The 16,804-nt window shown below is 27.3% G+C and overlaps 3 protein-coding genes across 6 annotated transcripts; 1 reads left to right on the top strand and 2 right to left on the bottom strand.

Moving 5' to 3' along the window:
- Positions 1–8: 8 nt before the first annotated feature.
- LOC124427986 (alpha-tocopherol transfer protein-like) lies at positions 9–6,176 on the bottom strand. The gene is made up of 7 exons (XM_046971494.1): positions 6,044–6,176; positions 2,256–2,488; positions 1,845–2,004; positions 1,654–1,715; positions 1,255–1,448; positions 678–891; positions 9–576 (listed from the first exon to the last, which is right to left on the bottom strand). Exons 2-7 carry the CDS (start codon positions 2,434–2,436, stop codon positions 371–373), a joined length of 1,017 nt encoding a protein of 338 aa, XP_046827450.1. The 5' UTR covers positions 2,437–2,488; positions 6,044–6,176; the 3' UTR covers positions 9–370.
- A 1,314-nt stretch (positions 6,177–7,490) lies between these two features.
- LOC124427956 lies at positions 7,491–9,499 on the bottom strand. Of its 2 annotated transcripts, none has more exons than XM_046971438.1 (3): positions 9,336–9,499; positions 9,049–9,272; positions 7,491–8,974 (listed from the first exon to the last, which is right to left on the bottom strand). In XM_046971438.1, the coding sequence occupies exons 1-3, from the start codon at positions 9,348–9,350 to the stop codon at positions 7,837–7,839; spliced, it is 1,377 nt and encodes a 458-aa protein (XP_046827394.1). In that variant the 5' UTR covers positions 9,351–9,499; the 3' UTR covers positions 7,491–7,836. The 2 variants fall into 2 exon arrangements, with proteins under 2 accessions (XP_046827394.1, XP_046827395.1); XM_046971439.1 differs by having other exon boundaries at positions 9,405–9,481.
- Positions 9,500–9,623: 124 nt separating this feature from the next.
- Positions 9,624–16,710, top strand: LOC124427955 (protein GPR107). 3 transcript variants are annotated; one of them, XM_046971435.1, is made up of 10 exons: positions 9,624–9,827; positions 10,338–10,448; positions 10,879–11,042; positions 11,134–11,288; positions 12,536–12,771; positions 12,909–13,042; positions 13,121–13,388; positions 13,494–13,766; positions 13,933–14,105; positions 14,280–16,710. In XM_046971435.1, exons 1-10 carry the CDS (start codon positions 9,717–9,719, stop codon positions 14,440–14,442), a joined length of 1,788 nt encoding a protein of 595 aa, XP_046827391.1. In that variant the 5' UTR covers positions 9,624–9,716; the 3' UTR covers positions 14,443–16,710. The 3 variants fall into 3 exon arrangements, with proteins under 3 accessions (XP_046827391.1, XP_046827392.1, XP_046827393.1); XM_046971436.1 differs by having other exon boundaries at positions 14,292–16,710; XM_046971437.1 differs by having other exon boundaries at positions 9,637–9,827; positions 10,853–11,042.
- Positions 16,711–16,804: the final 94 nt, after the last annotated feature.

Here is a 16,804-nt window from a genome sequence, read left to right on the forward strand (position 1 = left end):
GAACTCAATGACCTTTTTATACCAATACATTTTATTTGTAATTGATACCAAACGAAGAACTTATTTACAAAAGATGATATATATCGGGATACCTATACCTATATATGTTATATTTTATCTAACAAAAATAGAATTATCTTTATATTTTTTTAATTCGTATGTATCGTACGTATATTTTATAACGGCCTAAATTTCTTTGAAATCATCATTTTACACACACCGTTCCCATAAAAAAAACTCCTGTTAATTGAAACATTTTATTTAGAAGTGACTCGATTTGACACTTCTGATTATTGCCAATATTTATAAACCCCAAATAAAAGATTAAACTATTTTATCTATTAATAAAGGGAAAACAATTTGAAGAATTTCAGTCGACTTCGAGTTTTCTGAAGGAACCACTGATGCCACTCATCATATTATCGCTGGATCCAACACTCGAGCAACCAAATCCTTGTTTTAAAGCAGATACGGCACCCTCTCGTGCTTTTTCAGAATATTGATCGAGACATACCTGCATTTTATCATGACTTAACAATATCGGTCTTATTTCTAATAGTTCTTGTCGCCAAAGATCTATATAAAAAAAAAAATAAATAAAAAAAAAAGACAATATCATTAGTCGTTTGAATAGGAATTTTTTTTAATTTCTTCTAATGTATTCAAATTTTTCTTACCGATCATTTCTTTCATAGGCATGGTACCACCGTACTCTTTAGGTAACATACTAGCATCCATTTTGTTATTTAATGCATCTTCCAGACTAGTATAGATTTTAACACGGCTTTTTATTTTCTCGGATATCAAGGACATTCCAAAATCAAGGGCAAACTTCAAAGATGGATGTGCGTTGATAGCATGAACTTCTTTGTGTCTCATCGGTACTGTACGCTAAAAACGAAAATTTTCCAGATATCCAGTCGAAATGTTTATTCTTCGAAAGATTTCGAAATGTTAATGAATATATTATTACATTCATTATGTAATGCATTCTATTGACATTATATATAACAATCTGATGTTTTTGATGCAATTCATATCGTAAAATTAGAAGTGAAAGAAATGAAAATCGGTTCTTGGTTTTTTCGTTTTTTTTTCTTTTCGAATTCTGCCCGAAATTTAAGGATGCAGAATTCATAAATATATTTAGATAGAATTAATATTAATAATATAATTAATAAATAGAATTAATATTAAAACATGATTGATATTAATTATATAATGTAACATGCAGTAGTTACAACATAATCTTACTTCTCCATTTTTAACAATGCGAACAGCTTCCTTAGGTGTAAACAAAGTAAGATGAGGAAAGCTGACACCAGCGCCATCAGCAAAATGAACAAATCCACGAACTTGACTCTCCTCGTCTTCCATCAAAGCTTCATAAGTAATAGCGTGTATCTTACACATATCTGCGTTTGTATATTTATGCGGATCAAAAACACCTATAATAAAAAGAAAAAAAAACAGAATTTCTGTAATAATATAATAATTCGATTAATTTATAAGTGATTTTAAAAAGCTTATAATATTTATTTATTAGCAATTATTTAATTAAATATAAATTAGAATAAGGTCTAATAATTGAAAAAAATGTATCATAATATTAAATTAATTATTATATATATATTACCCATGTTTGATAATTACCTGGTCTGGCAATGATAACACGACGACCTTTGCGATCGCGACCTGGTGCGGCGAATAGATATCTGTAATTAATAAATATAATAAAACATATTCGAGGACGTACAAAAAGTGGAAAGATTTCTGAAATATCCTCGAAATTTTCCAAACTTGTAGGACGACAGGACTCTATTCCTCTTCGTTCTTGATCTTACCCCAAGGAAAGTAATTCTTCCATCGTTGGTTCCATTACATCCAAATGAGTAAATGCAGGATGATAAACTTGACGTAAGAGAAGATATCGTTCGATAGTTTCTTGAGCCATAGGTACATTAAACTTCTTGCATCGTAAGAATCTCAATAAAAATTGTGCATCTAATCGTAGAAAAATATTAGTCGAATGTGGAAAAATAAGATAATTATTATCCATTTAGGATTATATTAATATAAGGCTAATAAAAAACATTTTTTAGGAGTACGAAAGTATTTAAAACAATAATGAAATGAACAAAAAGGAAAACAAAAATTAACATAACATAATTTAAATATTTTTATCTCTCAGTAATAATTTATTTTCTTTTCTTATTCTTTTTTTCTTTTATTTAATGAAATTAAACATTCCTCACCGAGTCGACAATTTTTAATACGTGGATTTAATTTTATCCAACTACGCATCTGCTCTAGTGCTTGATCGCGTGTATTCTTATCTTCTCTGAGCTCATCCTTTGCAAGTATTTTTGTTTCGTTGGAAAGTTTGCACTCATAATTGTCCTCTTCGGTAACCCATTCTACCACAGCACCATCCATCTTATTTTCTACTTTTGTTGCTTTGTATCGTTGTAGAAAGATCGTTATTATCCTATAAATTGATCGATAAAAACTAATCACATTTATCTTGAAAATAGATGATAGAATAAGTTTACGCATCGTCATCCGAGTTAGCAAGCAATTTCTCTCTTGTTCTCTATTTTCACTTTCGTTTCAAACGTGTTTGACCTGATTGCCTACATTCCAATCATATTCGAGATTAACACACATGTACATGGAGTTTGAATGACCAAATATATGAAAAAAAGGGTCAAATTTTATAAAAAAAAATTAATCGACGATAATTTGTAATAAAAAGTCTAATTTATTATTTATTGTATTAGCAATAAATAATGTCGGAATTTGCATAATAAACAATAAATAATATCTTTTACTAAGCATTCCAATATTGCATTTATAAGTTTGGTTCTAATTTACTTAATATACTATACCATAAAAATAGTTGTTTAATGAAAACGAATAATGTTCTTTATTTAGATATAAAATACTAAAAACGCATTAGTTATGGGGCAATCTGATACATTCACATTATTTTGTTCTTATTTTTAATGGATGAATTATATCGGTAAATATTTTTTTTCGAAAAAACTTTAGATTTTAAAATCATGAGGATCATGAGATAGAGCTAATTTAAACATAATTATTGAATCAATACAAATTCAAAAAGAACAATGTTTATTTTACGTCACGATTTTTTTATGATTCAAAAGTCAAGTTTCAGAATTACGAACTTTTATGTTCATTAATCGTCTATGAAAAAATGTATTATTCATTAAATAAGGATGCAAATGATCATTTGATTATATAATCAACCTAAATATTTCTTTTTAATTTTTGTTTTTCAAGTAATAAAATAACGTATCGAATAATACCCGAAACATATAAATGATAAAAAATAAAAAAAAAATGACATGAACGCTCTATCTTTGTGCGTATATCCTTAAATGTTGCGTACTCCGATTACATGTCGCAACAACTTTCTCCGATTATGTAACATGCCAGATAGGTAAAACATCTTTGTTCTTTCGGTATCAGACGTAACAGACGTAAGAACTGGATGATGATCGAAAAATGTAAAACAAAATTGGTTAGGTGCTCTGGATCGAATGTCGATTGATAAATAGCTATTGTTCACATTTAACGACCTAAATAAATGATGAGATTGATCATAAATTAGAGAGGAAGACATATTACAAATTTCAAGAAATTTTTTTCATTCTAAAATAATGTCAGTCAATTTCGGAAAAAGTATATGATCGTTTTTGTAACTTCCTCTATTAAAATTGTTTGAATAATCATGTGATGATAAACTGTTTAAATCTGACTCATTTAAAAGCTCGAGAAAGAGTAGTCGCATAAACACTTTATACTTTAGGACTTTCATGCGAGCATCGAAACTTAATATATTTTTACGCCTAATGATAATAAACCCTCGATATTTATATTTTGTATTCCTTAGCTTAGGTGAGCACTTTTAATGCCAAAGTTCTTTATAATCGAATAAAACTTTCGTTACAATTACTATAGATCTAAACCTTTGTATAAAGTGTTCGTAATATGTAGATCTTATCAAAATTATGATGATGACGATTAACGTATCTAAACAATTACATGTGGTATGTTAAATTTATTCAAATTGCAAAATGGGGCCCTACATGACGACGCCATTTTTCATCAAAATTGTACAAAAGGCAAACAGCCTATCTAAAATGCAAAGCCATAACTAATATCGATCTCTTCCGCATAGAAAGTGGAGGTTATCGGTTAGCCGACTCTTAAGATTACCTTTCGAGAGGCAATTGCTGTTACGTATGATCCTGGTAAAAGCAAACTACCTTTTCTTCGTAATGCGTTACAACTATTACGTATACGTACGATTCCATTAAAATCCTCTACCATGGATAACAAGATCCGTGGTTATTTAATTATATGATACCATAGAATCGTATAATAGTTACACGTAATACTTAGTAAAATTTCTTTTGGTGCAACTATTACGAGTTGAGGTTATGTCACAGTTATTTTCAATTAATCACAAAAAGAAAAAACTTAAGAATTTGTTTTGTCAACTATCATCGTAGTTTCAATTAAAATTTTAAACTGTTTTTGTTCTCCGAAATTAACTATAAAAAATGAAATTTTCTCTTCTAAATTAAATTTGCTTCTTAAGAGTAATCTAAATGTATTTACTCTTTTGAGAAATCAATTTGTTCAAATAATTTGTAAAAAAAAAATTAAAGAGACGTTTGATTTTCCTCTTTTCTTTTCTTTTTTTTTTTACACGAACGAGCACAAAAATGTAAAACTAATAATTTTTTGTTAACAGTTCATCGAAACTTGTTTATTCAAAATATATAGAAAATGTTCATATAAACTTACGTTTTCTTCACTTTCGTTCCGTTTCTACTTTCAATAATAATAACTATTTTTCTTGACAGTAATCCGTCGAAAAGAAATTTTTAATATAATTAAATTCAATGAGTATGTCATTGTATAAAATCGAACGATACTATCTTTATGGCACGATTTTTTATGAAAATAAAAGAAACCTCGTGAAAGTGGGATTATTATATTACGATTAATGAAACACAATGCAATCAAACACGTTAAATTTTGAATAAACAATAAATTATTTCAACGATAAAAAATACATATTGTTAGCGATAAATGTTAAAATATTAGATTAACCAAAAAGTTTTGGCCGCTTAATTAAATATGAATATAATTAAATAATAATTAAATATTAATGATAAATTATTAATTATAAATTAATTGTATAAATTTATTTATATTTAAAAATTATTTTGAAAAGAATTAAAATTTTTAAATTAATTAAAAATTATTGTGCTCCAAGAGAATAAAATCGTTTGACAAATAAGCAGTTTTAATACTTTAAGTGTGTAGTTTTATTTTTATAAATTTCGTAATATTTGCATACTAATATGTATGAAATCTACTGATATGTAAATTATCTGAAAGGATCTCGAAGTATAAAAAAAAATATTTTTATCTAAAAATTTTTTCTTAGAGTTGAGATAATAGTTAAAATAAAATGTATATAATAAGATGTATAAATGTTTTTTTACTAGCGGTTTTTTAATAAGTTTTTTAATGGTGGTATCTCACATTATTTTGACTAGTTTGACATTGTTTTGACCAGTATCAATAATTCGATTAGAAAGAATCAGGAATATTTTTTTCACTTATTTTAAATTTCAGATTACAAGAAAATCCGTTCAATAAAATTATTTATAACATAACTAAATTATTAATTGATTAATATATCATATAATCATAATATAATGATTAATTATCTGATTGTAATTAAGAAATAAATCGTTATTGAAATTTTATTTCTTCTTTTTCGACATAGAAACGTTAAGTAAAGTTTATTAAAAATACGTTAGAAAACATGATCGTTTAAATAAATGAAATTTAATACACTTAAGTGCAAGACATTACGAAGATTAGAAAAATATCATATATATATATATATATATATATATATATATATATATATATATATATATATATATATATATATATATAATAAGTAGAGAGGAAAAAAATAAAAAAAAATACATACCTAGACACAAACCGGTCTACGTGCTTGATGGCAACTGTTCCTCTCTGTTCGTACGATCGCTCTTTTATAATTTTCAGAGGCACCTTTCTTCCTTCTCAGCACAGGAACCTTACGTCTCACGAATGAGTAAATTTCTTTTAAGTAAAGGGAGCGAGTAAGAGAAAGAGTATATGTGAGAAAGAGAAAAAGAGAGAGAGAAAGAGAGATAGAGAAAGAGAAAGAGAAAGAGAGAGAGAAAGAAAAAGAGAGAGAAAGAGAAAGAGAGAGAGAGAAAGAGAGAATATTTTTGACTAGTTTTCAGATTTATCGCGTCCTTCTGTTGAGTTCGTGATAAAAGAAATTAATGAGAATTTAAGGAATAGAATTTTTTTTATTAGCGATTTATTCAATTTATTACTGGATTTATGACATATTTCACAATACATCTTTTTTATCATTCTTACGGACGAATACCGGTTATTCATTACATATATTTATCTTCTTTGTTTTTCTACCAAAGTTTTTCTAACACTTATAGCTACCCTTTTTGTTATACACGAGTAATATATATTTCGTAAAAAACATTTCGTTCTATATTCATAGAAACGAAAATATTATTAGGAACAAGGAAAAGATGGGAACGATTGTAACTTCGTTGTTTCGCTTTTTCATCATATATGATAAGAAAAAATATTACATGCATTAAAATGGAATTTCTGGTAAACGCGGCATAACCAACATAAGTTGTTGGATGTTATATAATGTGAAAGACGTAACGAGCAAATATTGAAGATTTTCTGTTAGTTTTGATATAGCTAATGACATTATGTATTGGAATTTTGGAACAGGATGTTTTAAAAAAATTGATATTTAAAATGGCGAAAAGTATTTTTCATAGATAACCCGCGGTTTTTCAAAAATGATATTTATTTGATTTGATCTATCCGTTGATTATTATTACATTTAATTAATAATAATAATAATAATAATAATAATAATATATATATAATGTATAATATTATATATTTATTATATATATATATATATATATATATATATATATATATATATATATATATATATATATTATATATAAATTAATATGATATATAAGAAACATTCAAGGAAATGTGTTATTTTAATCATTTTGTGTGAATAATATTAAAATAATTTCATAGATTTTTTGATCGCATGATAAAAATTTAGAGTAATTATACATATACAACATTATATTATTTTTTCTCCAATTGTAATACGTAATGTCATAGAGAGATACACAGTTTTAGTGAAATGCAAGTAACGACTATAAGAAAGTTTTATAAGAAGGAAGAGAAGGAAAAGATGTATTACGTACGCGATAGGGCTTTAGTCAATGTTGAGTTCGATGCATGTATTTTACATGATATATATATATATATATATATATATATATATATATATATATATATATTTCTTTAAAAATATAGACGAAGACTTCTTTTATTTTTAATTAGGAACATTTTATCTTCTATTACAATCAGAAAGTATAACATAAAATTTGAATACACATTTATATCATAGTTTGTAAAACGTGCTTTCACTATATGAAAATAATAGTTTTTATGACAGAATATTTGCTATCATGTTTATCTTTTATTATGAATTACAGTTCATAATAATCGGTCAAGTTTGTTAATTTCTAAATATATATAATAAAATAACAATTTAGTATTGGATCATAAGAAAATATTATATCATATTGTGTTTTTTAATCAATCTTCTTATTTAGTTATTTCAAAGATAATATATATTATAAGTTGATATATTCTCAAATATTATTCTCGACCAATGATCTGCACCTTTGCATAAGCACCTTTACAACCGCTATTAGATACCAACAGACTTTGTTTCACTTGCTGTATTTTATCTTTACTAAGTTTTAGATGACTATCTTTCATTGCTTGCATTATGCATTTCTCCAAGATTTTTTCACTTAAAGGCTTATATCCAAATATGTATGCATCGTTGTTTGCTTTAGAAAACACAGCTCTAATCTCTTCAATGTTTGCATCCAATTCAATCGTACGATCTAAATTATGATTTACTTTCTCTACGTTAATTACTGCTAACATAGTGATACAAGTCTTTTTTAGTTTAAATATGTTCGTTGAAAGGTTCACCACGTCTAAAATATCATTCTCTCTTAAGTTTTCGAAAATAATTAAATTACAACGATATGATGAAATCCCATTTATGTCAGCCTTATTTAAAGGCGAATTATATTGTAAAATTTTATTTTGACTTGGAAAATTTCTTCTTATAATGTCGATAGTATAAGATTTTCCAACTCCAGTACTTCCTACAAGTATTGCGAGCCTTGTACAGGCCTTATGTGTTTCAAGAAATTCAATTAAAGATGGTATAACTTTATTTTGACCATAAATTTTTTGTTGTAACTCAATACTGGCATTGGAGAAATGTAGCTTATGATTGCAAGTATAGTTTACATCTTCCTCTTGATTTAAGAAAGCAGCTATCAAAAATACAAATATTGGTATTAATATAAAAAATGCAATTTTGTAGCAATAGTGCACAGAATCCTTATTTTTTGTCATAATTGATGATACAAGAGAACGGCATTTCTTCTTTATTTCTTCATATGATTCTTTCTCAGAGATAGTGTTTGATTCTTTTATTTGTTCAGTTTTATCTTCTGGTGATTTTACTTCTATAGGACTAATCAAATTAACAGTATCAATTTCTTTATTATTATGATCTGATAAATCAATTTTGTCTACTTCCATGTACTCTATTTCATCCCATTGAGGTTTGTTCGTATTAGCTAAATCATTAACAGGTTTGTATAAATTCCAATCAATACCTTCCGAATTGTTTATATGAGGAATAGTAGTTTCCCAAGTTCTTCTATGTTCAGTATTATCTGTATATAAACTTTCTGATATTTTTAGTTGTCTATAAATAAAATATATGTGCATATGAACACCATTTAAACAACAATCTTTAACAAACAAAATTTGATCCTTTACCTGATATTATTAGCTTTATTAACTATTTGTTCACAACTATATTGCCTCATTAAACTAGGAGACTCTGGAGTTTGGAAGCATTGTTCAATAAGTATTCTACTAGTTCTTGATGGTAGATCAGAAAAACTGACTGTTCTGGTCAATTTATGTTCAGGTTCGTCGTCTAAAAGTTTTAAAGCTGCAAAGTGTTTTTCCATTACATCAAGTAAAATTTCGAAAGTTTCCTAAAAAACAAATCATATATCTTAACCTTCAAATCGTTTACTGGCATTTGATTTAATCCTTACTTCACTCATTTGCATCTTCAAAAATATGACATATTTACATTCGAAGGATATTTAACAACGTTCTTTTACCTTTTTCTTTTTTTTTTTTTGCAACTACAGCGCATTTATAAAAAAAAGAAAGAATAGAAAATTTACGACACGTAAAACAGACAGAAAGAAATAATATCAACGGACGTTGAACATTAATTAAAAAAAGATAGCGACGAGAATTTAAAAATCACGCATGCGCAATTTTGTTCGTTCGTTCCGCGCATTCTGATTGTCCGATTCCGATTATTTCCTATGTCCATGAGTTAGATCAGTTTTTGCTCGTGTAGTGCTGAGCGCGTGTATAAGATTGTTCAGTGTTAGGTAACGGATCCTACGTGATGTGACATTTCTATGATCACAAACAATTCCAAAATGCATTCGAAAAGTTTTTTCGCTTCGTACTTTTGGATTTTATTAACGATCACAATAGTTACAGCTAGAATCCATAAACTTGAAATACGGGTTAGTATCGCGCAAAGGATATCTCACGTTTAATGGCTCTTTTTTTCTCTTTCTCTCTTTTTCAATGATTGTGTGTTTCTTTTTCTCTTTCTTTTATTCTTTCTTTTTTCGATTTACATATAATTTTGTTTCGATTACGATGCAGTACTGTAATGATCGTGCAATATCACGGATGGATAGGCGTGTTACATCGATATCTTTCTTTCATATATATGTGAACATATATCTTATATTCGATCTGTGTAATACGTGGTGTATACTAGCGTGTCATATATATGCGTATGTACGTACATTATGAATTCAATTATGCAATCAACAATCGGGAAAATTTTTTATGAGATATATGTAAAGAATATTTTGAATGAAATAAATCGATTCCTATATAAATTATATAAAGTTTAATATCTATGAAGTGTCTATGTGTGTGTACTGTCTGTAATAGGTTATGTGGAACCATCATTAGTTCGGTGATCATCAATATCACATGTTTTGTTAATTTTTTTTTTGCAGAAAGACACAAGGAAATATATTTCACTCAGTACGTTTGGTTTTTACAAGGATGGTATTCTTAATGTCAGTCTTACGAATTTCAGAGCTGATCCTTTAGACAAAAATGCAGTAGTAAGTTATACACAGTACCATAATTTTATAGAGGCACAGCCACCTGTTTGTTTTGTCCTTTGAACTTAATTTGTAAACAAATTATTGCCAGAAATGTAAATTTACATTTTCTCAATTACATCAACTACACACCGTGTAGCTTTGATACATAATATAGAATGAATAACTAAATATCATTCAAGATTTAGAAAATTAAATAAAAAGTATGACATACATCATATATATATGTATATATATATATATATATATATATATATATATATATATACATATACATATATATTTATATATAAGATTAAACATTATATTCTCTTTTCATATTTGGTTTATCAAATTTGTCTTGAAATTTCTCGAGTATAGTCGGTATATATATTCTGTGATATATCTATGTATTAATGTTTAAGCGAAACTTTCTTTATTCGGACTTCAGTTTGGATTCAGTCTGGACCGGACACTTAGCGACGCAGTAAATCCTTATTTAGATAGTCATCAAGAAAGATGTGTGCTTCAAAATATATCCAATCCTAAAACAGAACTAAAGAAGAAGAATGATAGTACTGTCATATACTTTACAATGGACTTTAAAAATTTATCGTAAGTAAAGATTTTATCTAAATTATATTTATATTTAAAACATAAGAACTTTATTGATGAGTATATTTTTTTATTTTATATTATTTTTCAGATTGAAGATAAATTGCAGTCACAATATACATACAGTTCATATATATAAAGATTCTAGTTTGATACCAGATTTTAGGATGAAAAGAAATTCACTGCCAACAAAATTTAGCGATACAGCGCTTTTTCCAAGAAGGAAACGTAACATATCTATACACGGTAAGTAATTCATTTTGTTGAAATGTTTAGTCAAATGTTAAGTTTTGAATTTTTCTATTATATGATGGACACATGCAGAGATTAATACCTATACTTGTCTCAAAGTCATGATAAAAATAGATCTCTTTAAATGCACGATTTATTTCTGTTAAGTTGAATTGCTAATCTTAGAATTACAGTTTAAATACATCTGTTACCAACAGGTGGAAAGTGGTAATTTGGCTCGCTCTTTATAACCGTGATGTTCATCTTGTTTCAGACATTGATTATTAATATTCTATAAATTACGTATAGGATATTCAATCGTGCCAACTTTCAAGGAAACGCATTATATTGAATATTCCAAATAATGTTAGAAAAATTAAATTATATATTCACAGTTTAAAACATTTTTACTACAGACAATATATAAAGATGGTATTGTTGGGATCATACTTAAATACTTTCATACAGAATTTTTATTATAATTAAAATTGCGATAGACATTCACGTACACACAATGAAATATTAAAGTTTTCTAAATTGTTTTTAATATTATATGACTTAAATTGTTTGTCTTTTTTCCATTAGCAATAATTGATAATATGTTGAATTAACTTGTTTCTTTGGACAGCTAACTAAATTTGAGAAGAAAATTTTTATTTCGAAACATAAGTGAATTAGCCTATTATAAAATATCTTACGAATGTATTAGAATTTCTCTCTCTCTCTCTCTCTCTCTCTCTCTCTCTCTCTCTCTCTCTCTCTCTCTCTCTCTCCCACACCCCCTCTCTCTTGCATATTTTATATTCCCAATCAGAATATTTTCTTTTTGAGTTTATTATTATATTAATATACATCTTATACGTAAGAATTTTTGAACTAAGATGATTGATGAATACGTGGACTCAAAGCAACGTCAGTGATTGAACATTTCTGTGATGGCAGTTGCTATAATTACATCTTGTCCTCAATCTTATAAATAACACGAAAGTTAGATATTTTTGAGAGTTTGATTAGGTAACTATTTTCTTTGATTCATATTATAGATTTTTCTCTTATGTCCATCAGGAATGAAATTTACGTGATCATTTAAATCGGTTTTTAACGTGAAAATATATATTTCTACATAAAATAATGAATTAATGAAATATGATATATAATGAAAATAATGAAATAATGAATAATGAACACATCTTTATTTTCAGTTCAATTTTCGTTACCATATAATACTTCAAAAATAATTTTATACGAAAATTTTATTACAGAAAATGAAAAATCCATCAAAAAAGACGAGACTGATTTCAAATTAGAATCGAATAGTTGTGCTTATTTAGCACAGGCACCACTACCGATGACCATGGAAACTATAAAGGGCAAAATATATTATAACACAAGCTTTGCCATGTACGTAGCTAATAAAGAAGAGGAAGGTCTTTACAATCTTTATTTTCATAATTGTCCTAATTATAAGGGTGATACTCAAGTTGCTGTAGATTTTACGGTGAGACATCATGTAAAATTACAGATTTTCTCAAAGTAATACAATAACACACACACACACACACACACACACACACACACACACACACACACACATATATATATATATATATATATATATGTTTGTTTTGTTCGCAGATACAAATAGCTGAAATCAATCATGGAAATTTTCTTAGTGCTGGAGAAATGCCTTTACCAGCTTTATATTTTATGATGGCTTTTTTGTTTCTCTTTTCTGGCAGTTTCTGGGTCTTCATACTTAAGAAGAGCAAGTAAGGTTTCCATTTATGAATTATAAAATCTATTGAAATTTATGATTAATTTTTATTTTACTTTTTTTTTTTATACAGGCATCCCGTTTTTAAAATTCATTATTTAATGGCAGTATTGGTATTTCTGAAGTCTTTATCTTTACTATTTCATGGCGTCAATTATCATTTTATTCAAACAAAGGGTGAACACGTTGCAGCGTGGGCGATATTGTATTATATTACACATCTGTTAAAAGGTGCTGTACTGTTCATTACTATTGTCCTTGTTGGCACAGGATGGACATTCATTAAACATATTTTGGCAGACAAGGATAAAAAGCTTTTTATGATCGTCATTCCATTACAGGTAATAAAAAAAACTAGAATATATTTATATTAGAATCAACTGTAATAAATAACTTCTATAAAAATATCGAATTAATTCAATGTAATCTGTTATTTTATTATTTAGGTATTAGCAAATGTTGCGGAAATAATAATAGAGGAAGGCGAAGAAGGTGATATAGAGAATCAAACATGGCGTGATGTTTTTATTCTCGTGGATTTGCTTTGTTGTGGTGCTATTTCATTCCCGATAGTTTGGAGTATCAGACATTTACAAGAAGCTGCTCATACGGATGGCAAAGCTGCTGTTAATTTACGGAAACTCAAACTTTTTCGACATTTCTATATCATGATACTTGGTTATATATACTTTACCAGATTTATAGCGTACTTACTTAAGGTATGTAGCATATGATCATTTTTAATTTGTTGTTATAAACATCAAGGAAATCTATTTATTTATTAGTCCTAGCATAAAATCATATATATTTTTATAAAAATAATTGTTTCTTTAGAAAGAAAATCAGAAGATGAACATAACTGTTTCTCTATTTCTCTTTCGATAGAGTACGGTACCGTTTCAATATGAATGGTTGGATGAAATGTCTCGTGAGATGGCAACTTACGTTTTCTTCGTTTTAACGGGTTATAAGTTTCGACCAGCCTCCGCGAATCCTTATTTCACATTAACAACTGATGAAGTAGATCAAGGTGACGATGACGACGAAATGGACATCGTGTAAGTATTACTTTACTATAATGCTATGAGATAAAATCACAAAACTTTTTTTTTTTTAATTTTTTTTTCTTTTTTTTTTTCAATGTGATTTTATAAGTTTAAACGATCCTTATAACGATTGCCTTAAAATTTTTTCTTAGATTAACTTATCCTATTCTAACGTCACGAACTTAGCCTCTTTTCTAGCGTTAGCGGTGGTAGCGGACTTACCGAGAATCTCAGTAAAGTTAGCAAAGTCTCCAAAGTGGTAAGGCCAACGACCTCAGAAGTTCCATCTACTCAAGAGGAAAGGGATAGTCTTTTTAACAAAAAAGATACTACTCATGAATATGATTGAACACATGAACTATACCTAATAGATCGATTTTGGGTATTGCTCCAAGTGTATAATGTATGTGTATTTTATAAAATCTCAATATGCTTTTTGCGAGTAAGATGAACGCACTTTGCGAGAAAGAGAGAGAGGAAGAGAGAAAAAGAAAGTTTAAAATGTAAAGCACGAGATAGTTTTAAAATAGTTAACTCGGAACTTTCTGTATATTTCCTATATTACAGGACGATTCAGGCAACTGTAACAATCTATATCTTTTTTCTATTTTGGTTAAAGTTAGAAAAAGATGAGTGGTTCAAGATAGATTACATATTCATAAACATATTTTTTTTGCAATTGCGTGTGCATGTGCATTTTGTAATTGTACTATTTTCTTTTAAATGAGAACTTTCCATTTTTTTTTTGTTACATACACTGTATCATTTTGTTATTCTATGTAAGAAGGTATTAGGGTAACATGGTCGAGAAATGATTAGTTCGTGAGGTATCTTGAAAAAATGTCTTCATTAAAGGAAAGCTCGAACAATTTTCATTACATTCTAAATATTTCGTACAACGTTTTTTAATTTAATTTCATAACCGAATTGAGTTGATCTTTGATTATTGTTATTAATAAAATTTATATATGTTCTTAGTTTTTATTTTTATTTATTTTTAAACATTTTATTTTTTATTCGTTTTTTTATTTGAAAAATGTGATATTTCATGTATTTTAAGTTGTAAATCTGTGATAGGTTTCGTACTCTTTTATGATAAATTATCATTGGATCAATGAATCTTTTTCGAATACATATCTGCTACTGTTATGAAAACAAAAAATGAAAAGATGTAAGAAGCGTTTTCTTTCTTTTTTTTTTAAATACTCGTGAATTAATCATTTTCCGATCATTTTATTCTAATATTTTCTTAGGTAGAATAACGAAAGGATACAAAAAGAAGGGAAGATTTACATTCACAACAAAAATACTGCGTATACATGTGTGAAAAAATACGATCGTGAATATAGCAGTTCAACCTAAATTAATCATCTTTTTCCTCCAACATTTTTTTTTAAATTTTAACCAAAAAAAAACAGAAAGATATAGGTTGTTATATAGTTGCATGAAACATCCTGTATAAATATACGACTGTTTCATATTCCTTAGAGAATAAAATAATAAGAGCGATGTATCGTGCGCCGCAGTGGTAGTTAAAAAACAATCGTACAACTTTGTATTATTATTATTATTATTATTATTATTATTATTATTATTATTATTATTATTATTATCATTATTATTATTATCATTATTATTATTATTATTACTATTACTATTATTAATATTATTATTATCATTATCATCATCATCTTGTACTTAATGACAAAAAATTCGATCATTGTAAAGTACGACTGCGGCATGCATTTTCGTGCAGAGATCGTAATTTAATAAGTATGTATGATGTACTTTATATTTTATACGCCGAAATATTCTCGTTTTGATCACGTAATACATCCTCCCCATCCCTTTACTCCCTCACGTTTTATGAAATTCTACATGTTATACATCGGCAGTTTTTTTAGTGTTTAAAAGTATTACGATCAAATCCGTAAAAGGATTTTACACAGATAATTCATGATACGACACCACGTCCATTAAAGTGCTGATCATATTTTTTTTCATTTTTTTTTCCCCCTAAGAATTTTGTAAATAAGAAAAGAGAAGGAAATTAGTTCGTCCTAATCTTCAAGTTCTATTGTAAAATCAACGTTCAAATTCTTTCCATCAACAAGTTTGTCACTTCGCCATTTCCAAAGTTTTACATTTTGATGGAACAATTTTGTGGAATTTTTCTAAGCATTTACGACTATCTCTATCCTTATCTTTTTAAGACACGCTTAAAAATTTTTTTAAAGATTCTCGTCCAGGACTCTTAGGTATCTTGTGATAGATGATCTACATCCGTATACGTGATTTATCTGTCATAATCCAATTACTTCTCTTTTTTCTTCTTTTTTTTATTTGCACATTACAATCCTTCTAGTAGAAAAAATATAATTGTTATGGATATCGAGAAATAATTGGAAACTCGAAACATCTTTGATGTTTCCTGTTGACGAATTTACTATAATACGTTATTGCGAATAATATTATTAGTAAACTATATTATTATTTATGCAATATGTGTATTGATATTAGTTTTGACATTTGTTAAAAATAATACACTATGTTAAAGTGTAATAAGCATGAAACGACGGAAAACATTGAAAAAAATAAAGCGGATATTTTTATGAAACTGTAACAATCATATCCTATATCTAATAAGTATCCTATAATTCGGATTAGAATGGATTAGAATGATTTGAAAGGTAATGAATGCGTACGGGTTT

This window comes from Vespa crabro, chromosome 11 (genome assembly GCF_910589235.1).
Source record: "Vespa crabro chromosome 11, iyVesCrab1.2, whole genome shotgun sequence".
In the NCBI taxonomy this organism is placed as follows: domain Eukaryota; kingdom Metazoa; phylum Arthropoda; class Insecta; order Hymenoptera; family Vespidae; genus Vespa; species Vespa crabro.

Bases quoted from the DNA above. Each gene is read 5' to 3' on its own strand.
- LOC124427956 (XM_046971438.1), bottom strand. The intron at 8,975-9,048 runs GTAAAGGATCAA...TTTTATTTATAG, and splicing joins AATAAAGCTAATAATATCAG to ACAACTAAAAATATCAGAAA.
- LOC124427986 (XM_046971494.1), bottom strand. From the start codon at position 2,436: ATGGATGGTGCTGTGGTAGAATGGGTTACCGAAGAGGACAATTATGAG. The intron at 2,005-2,255 runs GTGAGGAATGTT...TTCTACGATTAG, and splicing joins TATTAAAAATTGTCGACTCG to ATGCACAATTTTTATTGAGA. The intron at 1,449-1,653 runs GTAATTATCAAA...TTTTTATTATAG, and splicing joins TGTTATCATTGCCAGACCAG to GTGTTTTTGATCCGCATAAA.
- LOC124427955 (XM_046971435.1), top strand. From the start codon at position 9,717: ATGATCACAAACAATTCCAAAATGCATTCGAAAAGTTTTTTCGCTTCG. The intron at 10,449-10,878 runs GTAAGTTATACA...TTCGGACTTCAG, and splicing joins CTTTAGACAAAAATGCAGTA to TTTGGATTCAGTCTGGACCG. The intron at 14,106-14,279 runs GTAAGTATTACT...TCACGAACTTAG, and splicing joins GACGACGAAATGGACATCGT to CCTCTTTTCTAGCGTTAGCG.